This window comes from Silurus meridionalis, chromosome 9 (assembly GCF_014805685.1).
Source record: "Silurus meridionalis isolate SWU-2019-XX chromosome 9, ASM1480568v1, whole genome shotgun sequence".
NCBI classification, from domain to species: Eukaryota; Metazoa; Chordata; class Actinopteri; order Siluriformes; family Siluridae; genus Silurus; species Silurus meridionalis.
This window is the reverse complement of record NC_060892.1, coordinates 9,489,902-9,503,588: the sequence shown is the minus strand read 5'-3', so window position 1 is coordinate 9,503,588 and position 13,687 is coordinate 9,489,902. Positions and strand designations below refer to the sequence as shown.

The following is a 13,687-nucleotide window of genomic DNA, read 5'->3' as shown; positions in this document are numbered from 1 at the left end:
GACTCTGCGCTCTGACCCCAGCTTCCTAACATCGCTGGGATATGCGAAAAAAAAGAATTTGTGCTGTAAAGTACATGTGACAAGTATAAAGCACCTTTTATGTACTACATTATATGTGCTATTAACATATTCTGATTAGCATATGTAAAGCTCAGTGATTGGGAATGTTGATAGTTCGACCATAAGTCCTGTGGTTCATCACATGACAGAGCATGGGATTGCCTGGGAATCATGGGTAGTACCTGAGGTACAGTTTGGTTTAAACAGGTGTACATGTGTAGTCTGAGGTATGCAATATAGCATATGTTTAATATTTATAACCCATTCATTGCACATTTAAAGTGTGTAAGTGTAAAGTTAGTGTTTTTTTTTTGCTGAAAAATGCTGAAATAAATGCAATGGCAATATCGTTAAAGGCCCTAACCCTTATATTCTATACCACACCTAGCCCAAACTAATTATTAAACAAATGATCAGTGTGTTTATGAGGATTTTCTCACTCACTTTGCACACACTTACATTCGGTAAATCCACCAACACTTTTTGTAGCTTGGTAAATCTCCACCAGGGCAGTATAACAGTGCAGCAGGTTTTCACTAAGTCCATTTACACTTTCACCGGCTTCTCTAGTTTCTACCTCTGAAGCACATTAGGTGAATCGACTACGCTAAATTGCACATTGGAATGGATGTGTGTGGAAGAGTGTATTTTGGTGTTCCATCTGTGGTGTATTCCTGCCTTGTGTTCCCAGGATAAGCTCTGGTTTTATCTGGGTCGGTTTCCTGAGCAGTACAAAAATACTCCAGATGAATAAATGAACGCCCAAAAGCTTCACTTTTAGGTCTTACCTTTTAAAACTCCAAATCGATTTTGTGATTATGCCATATATACATAACCATCCTGGTTGCCCTTGTGTTTCGGTCCTCCGTTATTCAGGTTTTACTCATTGGTACTGCTTGGGTTCATATCATATTTATCTCAAAATCACTGACTTTCATTTTAATATATTATTATCCATAAATTTGTATTAAATTATTTCCAATAATCTATTCTCTTAATTTTATAGCTTTTTTCTTGACTGTGGTGCTACAAGAAATGTTTGTTGTAGCTTCTATTCAATCAGATTTCGGCTGCCACATCGCGTGCTGCCGGTGTCAGAGGTATCTGCTCTGAGGCCCTAAAAACTGAACAGTGCAGGTGCTTTTAGCATAAAGTTCATTCAGCTTGAAGCTGTTGCTTTAACCAATAATATTCCGAGGTGCAGTCTCCGAGGCCATCTAGCAGGCGTTCAATAATTTTAGCATTTTCAGGTCTGATTGGATGGTCCGAGAGCGCACTAGTCAGAGCTTGTAAACCGAAGCAAACTGCACAAGCTCAAATATATTTGTGTGGATTAAATAGCTGCTTGTTCATTCCACAGATTCACATAGGAGAGAAATTTGATTTGGTTACACATATATTTACAAGGACTTTTACAAGATGGACTTTTCAAGAAAATCTGGACACCATGAGAAAAGGTCAACCAAAACAGTACAAAACAATTGTAAAGCTTTTTCATGAACCATTTATAAACATGCACAGTTATACTGTGTTGCTGTACAATACTGATGGTTTTTATAGAGTCATAATGATGGTATTAATAGGTGGATTGTATAAAGTAAGACACCAGTGAAGTGTGAAATGCATGACTGACTAACAACCTCACAGTTATGGCTTTTCTTTAGGGTACAATTCTAAAGTCATTTTAGCACAGTAAGCATAGTAAGCTGTTTTATATAACATTTTTGGAAGAGAATCTCCAGTGTCTCCAGTGCACTTCAGGATTATAAGCGTAATTGCGTTTCACATCAAAACGCATTGCTGATATGCCACAGCCTGGTTTATTGTATTTCATTCCTTACATATTAGTTATGTCTGAAACATGAAAGTATATGTAGATAGTAGGGACGGTGTACATGGCCCTGGGTATTTCAGACGTTCATAGTTTCCCACAAGCCACTTGTCACAGCCTCTGTGTGTGGCCTTTAGCAATGAGATGTAGTGCTCTTGTACAAGGCTGAGGATGTCAACAGTAAATCCTCAAGCACAAATCCGATTTTAATCAGTCCAATCTTCGCTGGAGGTGAAGACAGCGAGAGGTCTTTTCATGACAGAATGAATGGGATTTGGCATGTGGTGTGTTTTTAAGACATAATAAAAAGACACAAGTGGAATAAAATCAGGGCCTAAGGGTGTGGGGTCAGCACCGGTTAATTTCACACCTGGCTTGCACTGTTACAAGCTTTGTAGCCTGTGTGTGTGTTTCCCCCCTAATAAGTCAACCTGCCATTCATCCAGTAAGACTTTTCATCACATCTTGCACTGTTGTTGATTACTCACATACAACTGTCAAGAGAGAGCGAGGTGTACACCAGTGCACATTAAACAGCACAAGACAACACAACAACACAAAACAAACACAGGAACAAAGAAAGTCCAAAATACTAAAGTAGTGAGAAAGACATTTATTAAGCACCAGGAAGTGGTGGGACATCAGGGCCAGCAAGGCCTTCTCTGCCGATCAAGATTCACTGACTTACATTTTAATATATATTTAATTAAGCCGAGAGTCTGTTTACATTGGAGTATCCAGCCTGCTGAATCAGCAGTTCGGGGTCCCTGCAGCTTGAAGTACAAGTGGCTTAAAGCTGTTGCTTTTCCCAATTCGATTTCAAGTTGTTGACACTGGGGCCATCTGTCATGCACCAAATAATGTCGGCATTTTTACATCCTTTAAATGGATGGTAAAAAAGAGCACTAGTTAAAGTTTTCAAACTGCATAAGCTCGAATATATTTGTGTGGATTTAATAGCTGTTTTTTTTCTCACCATGACTGACGGAGGAGGAAAAAAAATATTTGGGTGAAGATATACTTATAAGGCCATTTACAATACAGACTTTTCAACAAAAGCTGGACATCATGATAAAAAGGTCAACCAAAGCACATAATCTGCCAATCCCCAGGAAAACCATAATGCACAGAAAAAATGCACTGAAAACCCAGGGTCATTTTATGAGGTTAATATCGATGCTTCTGCTGAAGATGAAAGGAGACTTGTTAAATTGTGTTAATTGGGTTTCTTGCTTTAGTAATTGCATTCGTTCTCACTGTATGAAATACCTGTCTGTGATGCAGCACTCTGTTATACTTAATTACTGTATAATATTGATGGTTTCTATAGCCGTGGCATCATAATGATGGTAATAGGAGCTGGATTGATTCAGGTAGGACACTACTGTAGGCCTGGTTTTTAAATGGACGACCCACAACCGGCACCAGGTGTTGACTTGGCTAGGAAAAGACATTTTAAGACTCTTTTAAACATACAAAATGTTGTGCACTTGGAAAGAAATTGCATAAGACAACCATGACACATGAAAGTTCAGATTTTTCTCATTTGCCATTACCTTTCCTATCAGTACCAGGAAATCATATTGTTTTCCAGGTTTTCTACCACTTGCACCTGTGTCTTGTTTCACCCTGATTAGCACTGATATATACAAAAAAAACATGTTTTTTGTTGTTTTTTGTGTTTGTGTGTCGTTGTATGCACGTCTTTCTTTTAAACTGGATGTTTGAGCGTCCTCTATTCACATTCGGGTTCTTGCCTTTACTGTTTTTGGTTAACTGTCTGCATTTTATTTACTTAAAAGAGGATTACATCTAAAAGAAAGCCTGATTGTCAAAGTGCTGAAACACTGGAACTTATATAGTGGTGCTAATCTGGGTGAAACAAGACACAGGTGCAAGTGATAGAAAACATGTGACATGCTGCAGCTGATGGGAAGTGTACTTCAGCACTGCCTATGGTGCTATCATGACAAGTAAAGGTATATACAGTACAGACCAAAAGTTTGGACACACCTTGTGTCCAAACTTTTGGTCTGTACTGTATATATTATATATACAGTACAGACCAAAAGTTTATATATATTATATATACAGTACAGACCAAAAGTTTATATATATTATATATACAGTACAGACCAAAAGTTTATATATATTATATATACAGTACAGACCAAATGTTTGGACACACCTGCTCATTCAAAGAGTTTTCTTTATTTTCATGACTATGAAAATTGTAGATTTACACTGAAGGCATCAAAACTATTGAATTAACACATGTGGAATTATATACATAACAAAAAAGTGAACTGAAAATATGTCATATTGTAGGTTCTTCAAAGTAGGCATCAAGAGAATGCCAAGAGTGTGCAAAGCAGTAATCTAAGCAAAAGGTGGCTACTTTGAAGAACCTACAATATGACATATTTTCAGTTGTTTCACACTTTTTTGTTATGTATATAATTCCATATGTGTTAATTCATAGTTTTGATGCCTTCAGTGTGACTCTACAATTTTCATAGTCATGAAAATAAAGAAAACTCTTTGAATGAGAAGGTGTGTCCAAACTTTTGGTCTGTACTGTATATTTTAAATAATAGTATTTTCTGTAATTTCATCAATCATGCTGAATAATTATTAAAATAAGTGCAAACAAATTGTCCTTTCTGAAAAAAAAAAATGCTCTCATTCCCCAGATTGTTCCTTTAACCATGATCTGTGTCTCTGTGATATGAATATAAGGTGGTACAGATGTCTCTCTGTAATCCATTACCAAAACCAACGAGTTTTCAAGATACAAGAAGTCATAGCATGGGAAAATATCTTAAAAGCACCATATGAATAATTTGTGACACTAGAAATTTCAAGGAACTGAACAAATTTTACCCACACAGAACCCACACAGAATGAGGACGATTAACAAAAGTTTAAATTGTCAACTGTTCAAAATCACTGTTAAAAGTTGTGTTTAATATGGAAGCTAGTACTAGAAATTACTTAGCTAGCTCTAGCTAAGAGAAGGAAAAGTTGGCTTAGTTTGTTATTTACATGGAAATACTAAATAATACATGTAGCTGTTTGAACTAAATTTTGTATTAGAAAGAAGACAGATGCTGCTTGTACTAAAGGCAAGGACAGAGCTATTCTTTCAAGTCAGTTTCTGCAAGCTAATTTAGCAAGAATTCTCTCAGGAATGTAGCTTCCTGCTTTTGGTATTCATGATAATAAGAAGTAGCCTGTGTTTCTACCCCAAGGTTTGGTTGAGTGGCAGAGAACTATGTGGAGGATCAGAATTTTTTTAAAAGCTTCAATTGGGTTCGGTGTTGATTTGTTAAATATGCACAAGGAAAATCATTTGGGAATGTTCACTTGCTGTGAACATGGTGTCACAGTCTGACCATACAAAATATGAGCAGTTTACATGTAATGTAAATTAAAATTCTAATTCAGTGTTGATATTTATATGTATTTGGACATTTTCCACAGGTTATTCATTCGTTTTAGTTTGACAAAGAGAGTACTTAACTTACTAGTTTCTGGTTATTGTGCCACAACTCGCTCTTCATTGTAAAATGCGAAATTCAAATCAGCAAATGGAGATTGTGACTGCAGACTGTAGCTGTGCTGTTACATTGCAGTGCATTGAAACATGTGGCATTCATAGGTTTGAAAACATCACTCAGCAATTTTCAGCGTTCTTATAAACGTTTCCTAGTATCTGTATTATTTATTTATTTTTTGTTCATTTCCAGTAGTCCGGCAGTGATAAACAGGAATCCCTGTATGTGTGTGAGCCACATTTTGCTAGGCACATTAATAATCTGAACACTGCATCAGGCCACGTCACCAGCGTGCATCTCTCAACGGGTTTTATTGATTTAAATAGAATTCATGACGTTGCTTTATTTTTTCTCAGTGTTATTTATTCACATTGTATCAAGTGATAACATGTGGCGCCATTTCCCTGTTAAGGAAACTTTTCAATGCTTTAATAAAATGTCAGGTGGATGAATGTGTAGAAGAAATAATAAAGCGATAATGTGAAATTCTTCACTACCAAGTGAAAAGAAAATGAAAAAATAAGAACTGTCCATTTGTAATAGCTTGTTACACAGTGTTGATACAGTGGAGCTCTGATCTCTATAATCGCTACACGCAAACTCTGAACAATGTTCGTTTTCTTCCGTATAAAGTCCTATCCGTCATCGCATTGAGCTACAGAGTCCAAACTGGCTTATGTCACTCACAGATGGAGATCCAAAAACGATATGAGCGCACGTTTATCCCGAATGAAAATGTTGAAACCGTTGCTTCGTTCGATATGACCATCTGGGGCTGATTTAGTTTTAATGTCGCTGATTAAATATATGGTGGTCCCAGGCCAAGTGAGGCATTCTGGGATGAGGCCAGTGAGAGACACAAACCAGGTGCCTTAAAGCAGATATGCAGTGATGCGACAGCCTTCAGATGTCATTTTGTTGGCCAACTCGATGATTGATGCGGTTTTAAACTAATGAGTTTCTTTAAAGGCACTCTGTTACAATACCAGATGAAACGCTCCTTCAACAGAAGACTGCTGAGCACGGAATAGATTTATATTGCCACTGGCCAGCATCTTCACTTATTTAGGGTTGAGTCATTCAGATGAGCTGAATAAGACTTCTCCAGTTTGTGCATTTGCCTTAATGAATGACAGTGCAAAATACAGAATGCCAAATTTTTATTAAACTGCAACTATATTTGCAACAATGGTCTACTTAAAAGCTCACTTGAGTCTATCAAATCAAACTTGTGGGTTTACATTACATTCGCATTTATAGCATTTGGCAAACACCCCTATCCAGAGTGACTTGCAATTATTTCATTTATCCAAGTGAGGATTTGAAGTTTAAGGCCTTGTACAAGGGGCCAACAGTGAAAGCTTGGTAATGCTGGGAACCATATTTTTTCCACTTTTCTGAGGTGGTATGAAAAAGTCTTCAGACTAATGGTGCTAAACTGACCATGTACGTTACCACGTCTACGATTTTATCATGGACAGCAAATAAGAACAAAGAGCAAACGTGAACTACTGCGTAAAACTGGCCAAATCTGTCACAGAGACGTTTGACATGACATATGTTTGCTCAGAAGCTGAGATCAGAGCGCAGGATTGGCCATGATACAGCACCCCTGGAGCACAGACGGTTAGGGGCCTTGCTCAAGGGCCCAAGTGTGGCAGCTTGGCGATACCAGGGCTTGAACCCCCGACTTTCCGTTCAGTAACCCAGCACATTTACATTTACATTTGCGGCATTTAGCAGATGCCCTTATCCAGAGCGACGTACAAAAGTGCTTTATGTCTCTAGCAATTAATAAATCTACACTGGTACACAAGATTACAAACTTAGTATAAGCACCTTAACCACTGAGCTACCATTTCCCCAAGATAATGATAATGACAACAATCCACAAAATCTCACTTACTTACTTCGGCTCCTGTGGACATCGTCCTCTTCCTGAAGATGAAGATTCAGCTCAAAGTTCACTTTTTTGACACCATTACAGAGATCCAGTGCGAATTGCAGAAGGTGCTTGACACGCTTTAAAAAGAAAACTCCCGGGACATACAGTATTCCAGAAGTGGCAGGGACGCCGGGAGTGCCGTATTGCTGTACAAGGGGACTATTTTGTAGGTGATAGTGTGTAAACATGGTACACTTCAGTCACATGTGCAGGTTTTTTTACGTCATGAAGAATTGAACACCCAAGTACGAGATGCATTCACAAGAATCACATTACTGGTCAAATTTAATTTAGACCACTTTCTATGGGATAGTCTTAGGTTTAATGGTATGATGCAATTCCCAGTCCACATAACAGCTTTGCAGTTTTTTTATGTTTCCGATTCAAACTGCCAGTGTGAAGTCTGATTAGTGTGAAACATCTGTACATTTGTACATCTGAGCAGTTTGGGGTTAAGGGCTTTGGTCATGGGCTGAGCAGTAGCAGTTTGGTGGTGCTAGGATTTGAACCCACATTCTTCCAACCAAAACCCCAACATCTTAAATAATGGTGGAAGCATAGCAGCATGTGATGATAAAACACAGACTGACTAAAAGAAATCGAGTATTTCTTTGAACCGACTACTGCTTTTACGAACACATTTAGTGCTTTAATTTTGAAAACTTTTAAAATGGTCTTGAAACACACCAGTAGATCTGTACCAATCTTTTATTAAAGTGGAAAGTCTTAACAGAGTTGAGCATCGCTTTTAACATTGCTATGCATGAAATTGCTAAACTTATGTTTTAAAGTTTACTTGGAATCCTGACAGACAGACATCTAGTGGATGCCACTTTCAATCTTCCAGATGTACATAACATATGCGGGCGAGTGTGTGAATAATTCTGCTCGCATTACCGCTGTTTCTGCATGTTGTATGCAAAGTAATACGTCAAGTATAATCTGATCCATATCCATGTTTGCATTTTTGACTTAATAAATGAAAGTGCAATAGTGTATATGCAAAAAAGATACATTTAATGCTATTTAGTAAGCCAAAAAATACACAGACATTTGAGACACCTGACTTTTCCAGCTATATGTGCTTCTTCCCCAAATTTTTACTATGAGGTTTGAAACATTTGGCAGACGCCCTTTCCCAGAGCGACTTACATTTTATGTCATTTATACAGCTGTACAGGTAATGAAGTGGTGTTTTTTTCTTTTTTTTTTCTTCCAATTTTTTTTATTATCAGCATATGAACCTGCAACATAACTCGCATATCAAACTACACGCTCTCGCCTCAGTCCTCATCATCCTCAATTGCTTCAGGTAATCTGTTGCCCATTAAATCATGCTGAGGACAGCATTATTAAGGAGTTGTGCAGGCTGACGGTGCGAGCTTGTCTTTGCAGCGGCTTGTCTATGCTCTGAGGTATGCTGGATTTCTAGGAACCTGTCTCTAGAATGTCTTAAAGAATGCTTCTTGACATGGGAGTCATAAATTACTTAGTGATTGTACATTAATTTAAAGGGTCAGCGGTTATTTTTAAGACAGATTCTCTAAGGAATTAAAAGAGAGCTGTCAATCGAGGAAATGGACTGTTAAGGATTTCGCGTCTTACTGCTCTTGTACTCAATTGAAATATGTGTGAAGCCTTGCAGGTTTCACGTTTCTCATTCATGCTGCAAAAATGCTTCTAGCCATTGTCTTTTCTGTGCACATACTGTTTACACTGAGTAGTTTTTTTTTTTTTTTTTTTTTACAAATTTATACCAAATGCAATTTATTATTAAAATATCTAATGGAAGTACAAAACCTCCAGCTTTGCTTAGTAAGCTTTTCCTGATGAGCCCATGTATATAATCTACAGTTATCACTTATTAGAAATGAATTCACTGCTAGCTAATCTTCCCCACTAGCAAAAGCCAGGTTCAAATTCAGTTCATACTGTGTCTACTTACAATTGAGTCATGCTGAACGTTTAACTGTATCCTGACGTTGCCATTACCCTGGCTGATGATTAATGCTAGTGTGATTGGAGAATAAATGGGGTCAGTATTACAAATCTCACAGGTATATTTTCAGAGACCACTGAACTGGAAACCTCTCATCAAGCCTTGCTAGTGAAATTATTAGAGCCAATGTAATGTCCTTGACATGATGTCATTTAAGGTGATCAATGCTAAGAACATTAGAATCTGTGGATGAAAAGCAGGCTCTGAGGTACATCTGGTCAGGAGAGGGGGGGAGTGAGGGAAAATAATCACGGCTGTAGTGTCTGATAATAAGATGTAAAATGTAACACACTCAAAACAGTTTTTTTCCTCAACACAGGAATCGCATATTTAGGTGGCACCTGCAGTGGCAAGAGGAAGTGCGTCGTAGCCGAGGACAACGGCCTCAACCTGGCCTTCACCATTGCCCATGAGCTCGGACACAGGTGAGTCTAGAAACCAAGAAAGGCAGAATGCCACTTTCACAATGTAAAAAAAAGATTGATTCCACATAATCTTACACAGATGAACAGAGGGGTGAGTTTTAAATAAACAAAAAACACTTTTAGAGGCAGAGGTAAAGTAAATTGGGAAAGATGCAAAAATGCAAATATGAGCCAAAGTTTAATCCCACAAAATAGGTGAAAGTCTAAACGTTGTGGTGTAATGTAATTAAGATGAAATTATAACCAATCAGTTTGTTACATCACAAATCAATCACACCTGTTTCCTGTTTTTTAAGAATCTCTAATTCTTAAAAAACAGGAAACAGGTGTGATTGATTTGTGATGTAACAAACTGATTTGTAATGTATGCTACCACTTCCAAATCAGACAGATTCTTAGCTCCATACATCATGAATCTATAAAGCGTTGGTGATCTGGTAATTTACTAAACACTGGGACACTTGTGAATCATTTTCCAAAATCAAGTTGTAAAATGTATTCATTGGTATTTATCAGTCAGTGTAACATTAAAAAGAAAATGTTTTTTTTTTATTGTTTAAGCCATAAATCATCCTCCCACACACTTTAAACACACACAGAAAACATTTGCAAGAATATAGCGAGATGAACTTTAGGTAAATTCCTAGAAATACAGTACACTGTATCACATTTATAGTAACAGACATGTACTGTATTAACATATATACATTTTATATATATATAAAATATATATATATATATATATATATATATATATATATATATATATATATATATATATATATATATATACACACACATACACTGGGGACTTACCTGACTTAATCTGTCTCTTAATACCACCACTATCACGTCGCAATTATAGAAACCATCAATAATATACAAAAATGCAATATAACAACACGTGGCATTACAGAGAGAGAGAGGCATTTCACATATGGAGGGTGTAGTACCATTTTACTAAAGCAAGCTCCAAACGTCTACACTATAAATGTAACTGTGCACCTACATCATCTGGAGCAGTTCAGATTAAATATTTGTCTAATAACATGACAAAATGTAAATAAAAATGTAAATAAAATACAACCTACTTACCAGAGATGCAGACTAATAATTTTCACCGCTCCTCAGAGGCTGTGAGCCAGTGGTGTCGCTCATATTCACTGGTCTGGAAGTGGTGAACAAACCCTTTCCCAGGCTGAGACAAGCTAGCTAGCTTCGGAGTTGGCCGACCTTTCCTCACGATGCCTAGATTTTCTACACGTACTGGAAGCAGTGCAGCCAAGAAAAACGCTATAAAATGAAGAGAATAAACTGTTGGGAATAAATTAATGCAAATTAATGGAATATGAGAATTTAGGTTGTAAATGTAGGTCAGTGCTTCTGATAGTGTTTAGGCCAGCAGAGAAGGCTTTGCTGGCCCTGACCACCCACCACTGATATATATATCCCTTTAACGCCGGCATCAGGTGATGTGACGGCTGAAATCTGTTTGGATAAAAACTCCAACCTAAAATGAGACTCTGCTGGTCATTTTGGACACGCTGCTACTTGATGTAGTGCATCTGAGATTGAGGCTATGAAATAAAAAAGAATCGACTATTGGGAATAATTTAATACATATTTATCAACAAAAATATATGAAAATGTCAGTGATACTGATAGAGTAAGAGGCCCTGACAGCCCACCACTGCATACTGTTGCAGGAGATGTCAACTTGCAAACCAGAGTTTAGAATCAATAACTTAATGACCTAAAATTAGCAACTGACTAATCACTATTTGTCGCTCATCCAGAATTTTATGTAGCTAGTCTAAATTAGACTGAATACACATGAACTGATTTTTAAGTATTGCCCAACACTTTAACGAAACCCTCAAAACAGTGCACCTTCTGGCAGCAGCAAGCATTCATTAGGGAAGCAGATTATGCTAACTGATTTCCTCTGACTTTTCATAATTGCTAGCGTTTTTGGCTGAAATGTTGTCTTAAACACTTCTTAAAAACTTCTGTGTGCTCCTATGAATCTTTGATATTCTAATCACGCTACTCAAAATGCACACACACAAACAATTCATTTGTCCTCTGTGCCACATTTTGGCTGAAAATATTAGCCCTTTCTCCAGTCCAGGCTCCATCTTGACGTAGGTACTACTACTTTTTCCACAACCATGACGTCTCATTATCTTCCCTGGTCTAAAGAAAGCCTCTTTTGATACGCCAGCATCGGCCAGCCAACATCAAACTCACCTGGATATGTAGCCAAGATGTATTAACATTAGCGCAGGCTTTGTGGCTGTGCCAGTCGTGCGTGGAGTTATCGCAGCGGGTGCTTTAAGGCCTGTCATTAAGTAGCTGGCATGTGGCGAGACCGACTGGTGCCGAGACGCAGGACACGCTTGTGTAGCCAGTGCCATGGCTCTAACACACACACCTCACACACACATACCCCTACACACACCCACACACACACAGCCCCCATTGTGCTCACTCTATAAAACACCTCCTAAAAAGTGAATATTAAAGTTTTGAGTGGAACTTTATTTGAAGAGTGTAAAAAAAAAAAATCACTACAGCACAGTGCAGCATGTCCGGAGATTTTCCGGAGATTCGAGCGCTAGCGTTTCGCTTGGATTAGGCAGCGAGCTATATATATGTCAGCTTGACATTTTACATGCTCAAATACACCTTACCAGACAGTACACTTCGGTGAATTTGTACGTCTTTGAGATTTGAACCGGAATACTTTGAAAGTCTTGAATGTTTCGGCCCAATTTAGTGAAACTGATTGTTTAAACACTGTCCGATTGTCAGATAAAACCGATTACTGTAAAATATAGCCTGACCTCTGGAGATCAGCCTCCACATTTCATGACTTTCGCTGATTAACGGTTTATTACGCCATGATTCGTCACACAATAGCAACTTTTTGGATCCGTTAAACGATCGGTTCGATTTGAAAAGCCGCTGAAAACAAAAACGTGTAATTAATGTTGGCGATCGTAAAAAGGCCTAATCCACGGGGTTAGAAATGGAATTAAGTCATGAAGGAAAGCCAATTAAATGTGACATCTCGTCTTGTTTGCATTAAGCAGATGCATTTTTCTCATTTCAGTGATATGTTTCATGTTTTTTTGTCAGACCTCAGTGATTGGTTTTATATTTCCGAAATCAATCATTTGTCGCATTATGAGTAAAGTGTAGACATGGCGATATTATTTTCACATTACAGCATTAGAGTAATTACTCAACCTTTTGCCTCAGTTTGCAATATCGCTCCAGCATTGAATTAGGCTCGCAAAAGGAAAATTCTTCTTGAAAGACTTGCAAATCAAAATTCTCTCTGTAACTAAACTTGTGCTAAAGATTTGTTATAAAACATTTCTTCATTACCCACAATACCATGTGACTGCCCACTGCTAATAGTGGGATATCTTTTAAAAGAGAACAATGCAGAGTAGTAATTTTGATCTGTCCTCCACCTTCCATCTTCCAAGGCATCAAATTTCATGCCAATACCACCAAAACCAGAACGTCGTTAGCTAACCAAGTTGAGTGTTTTTCTGCTTCAATATTTCTGTATTGGATTTCTCATTGATATGATGTTGACTGTTGCTGGAAATTTGTGAATGAGAAAAGCAGCTCAATGTCTTTTTTTTGTCTGTTAAATCTGACTTATCACTTACATTTGAGATTGGTGATTAAATATTTTTCTTGCTAACATACAGTATCTCCTTGTGATGTCAGTGGAAGCATCAGCTTCACTAAGCACATAACATATCTATAGAAACATATTTAATGTGTTTTTGGAAAACACCACCCATAAACACATTAAATATGTTTCTATAGATATTTTTAACCTTTTAACAT

General features: G+C 37.5%; 1 protein-coding gene across 1 annotated transcript in view; it reads left to right on the top strand.

The window, feature by feature from the left end:
* Positions 1 to 13,687, top strand: part of adamts17 (ADAM metallopeptidase with thrombospondin type 1 motif, 17) — a 154,418-nt gene that overhangs the window by 59,684 nt on the left and 81,047 nt on the right. The window contains exon 8 of the mRNA XM_046857981.1: positions 9,712 to 9,817. Within this exon, the coding sequence (XP_046713937.1) occupies positions 9,712 to 9,817 (106 nt within the window). The remainder of the gene's footprint in view (positions 1 to 9,711; positions 9,818 to 13,687) is intronic.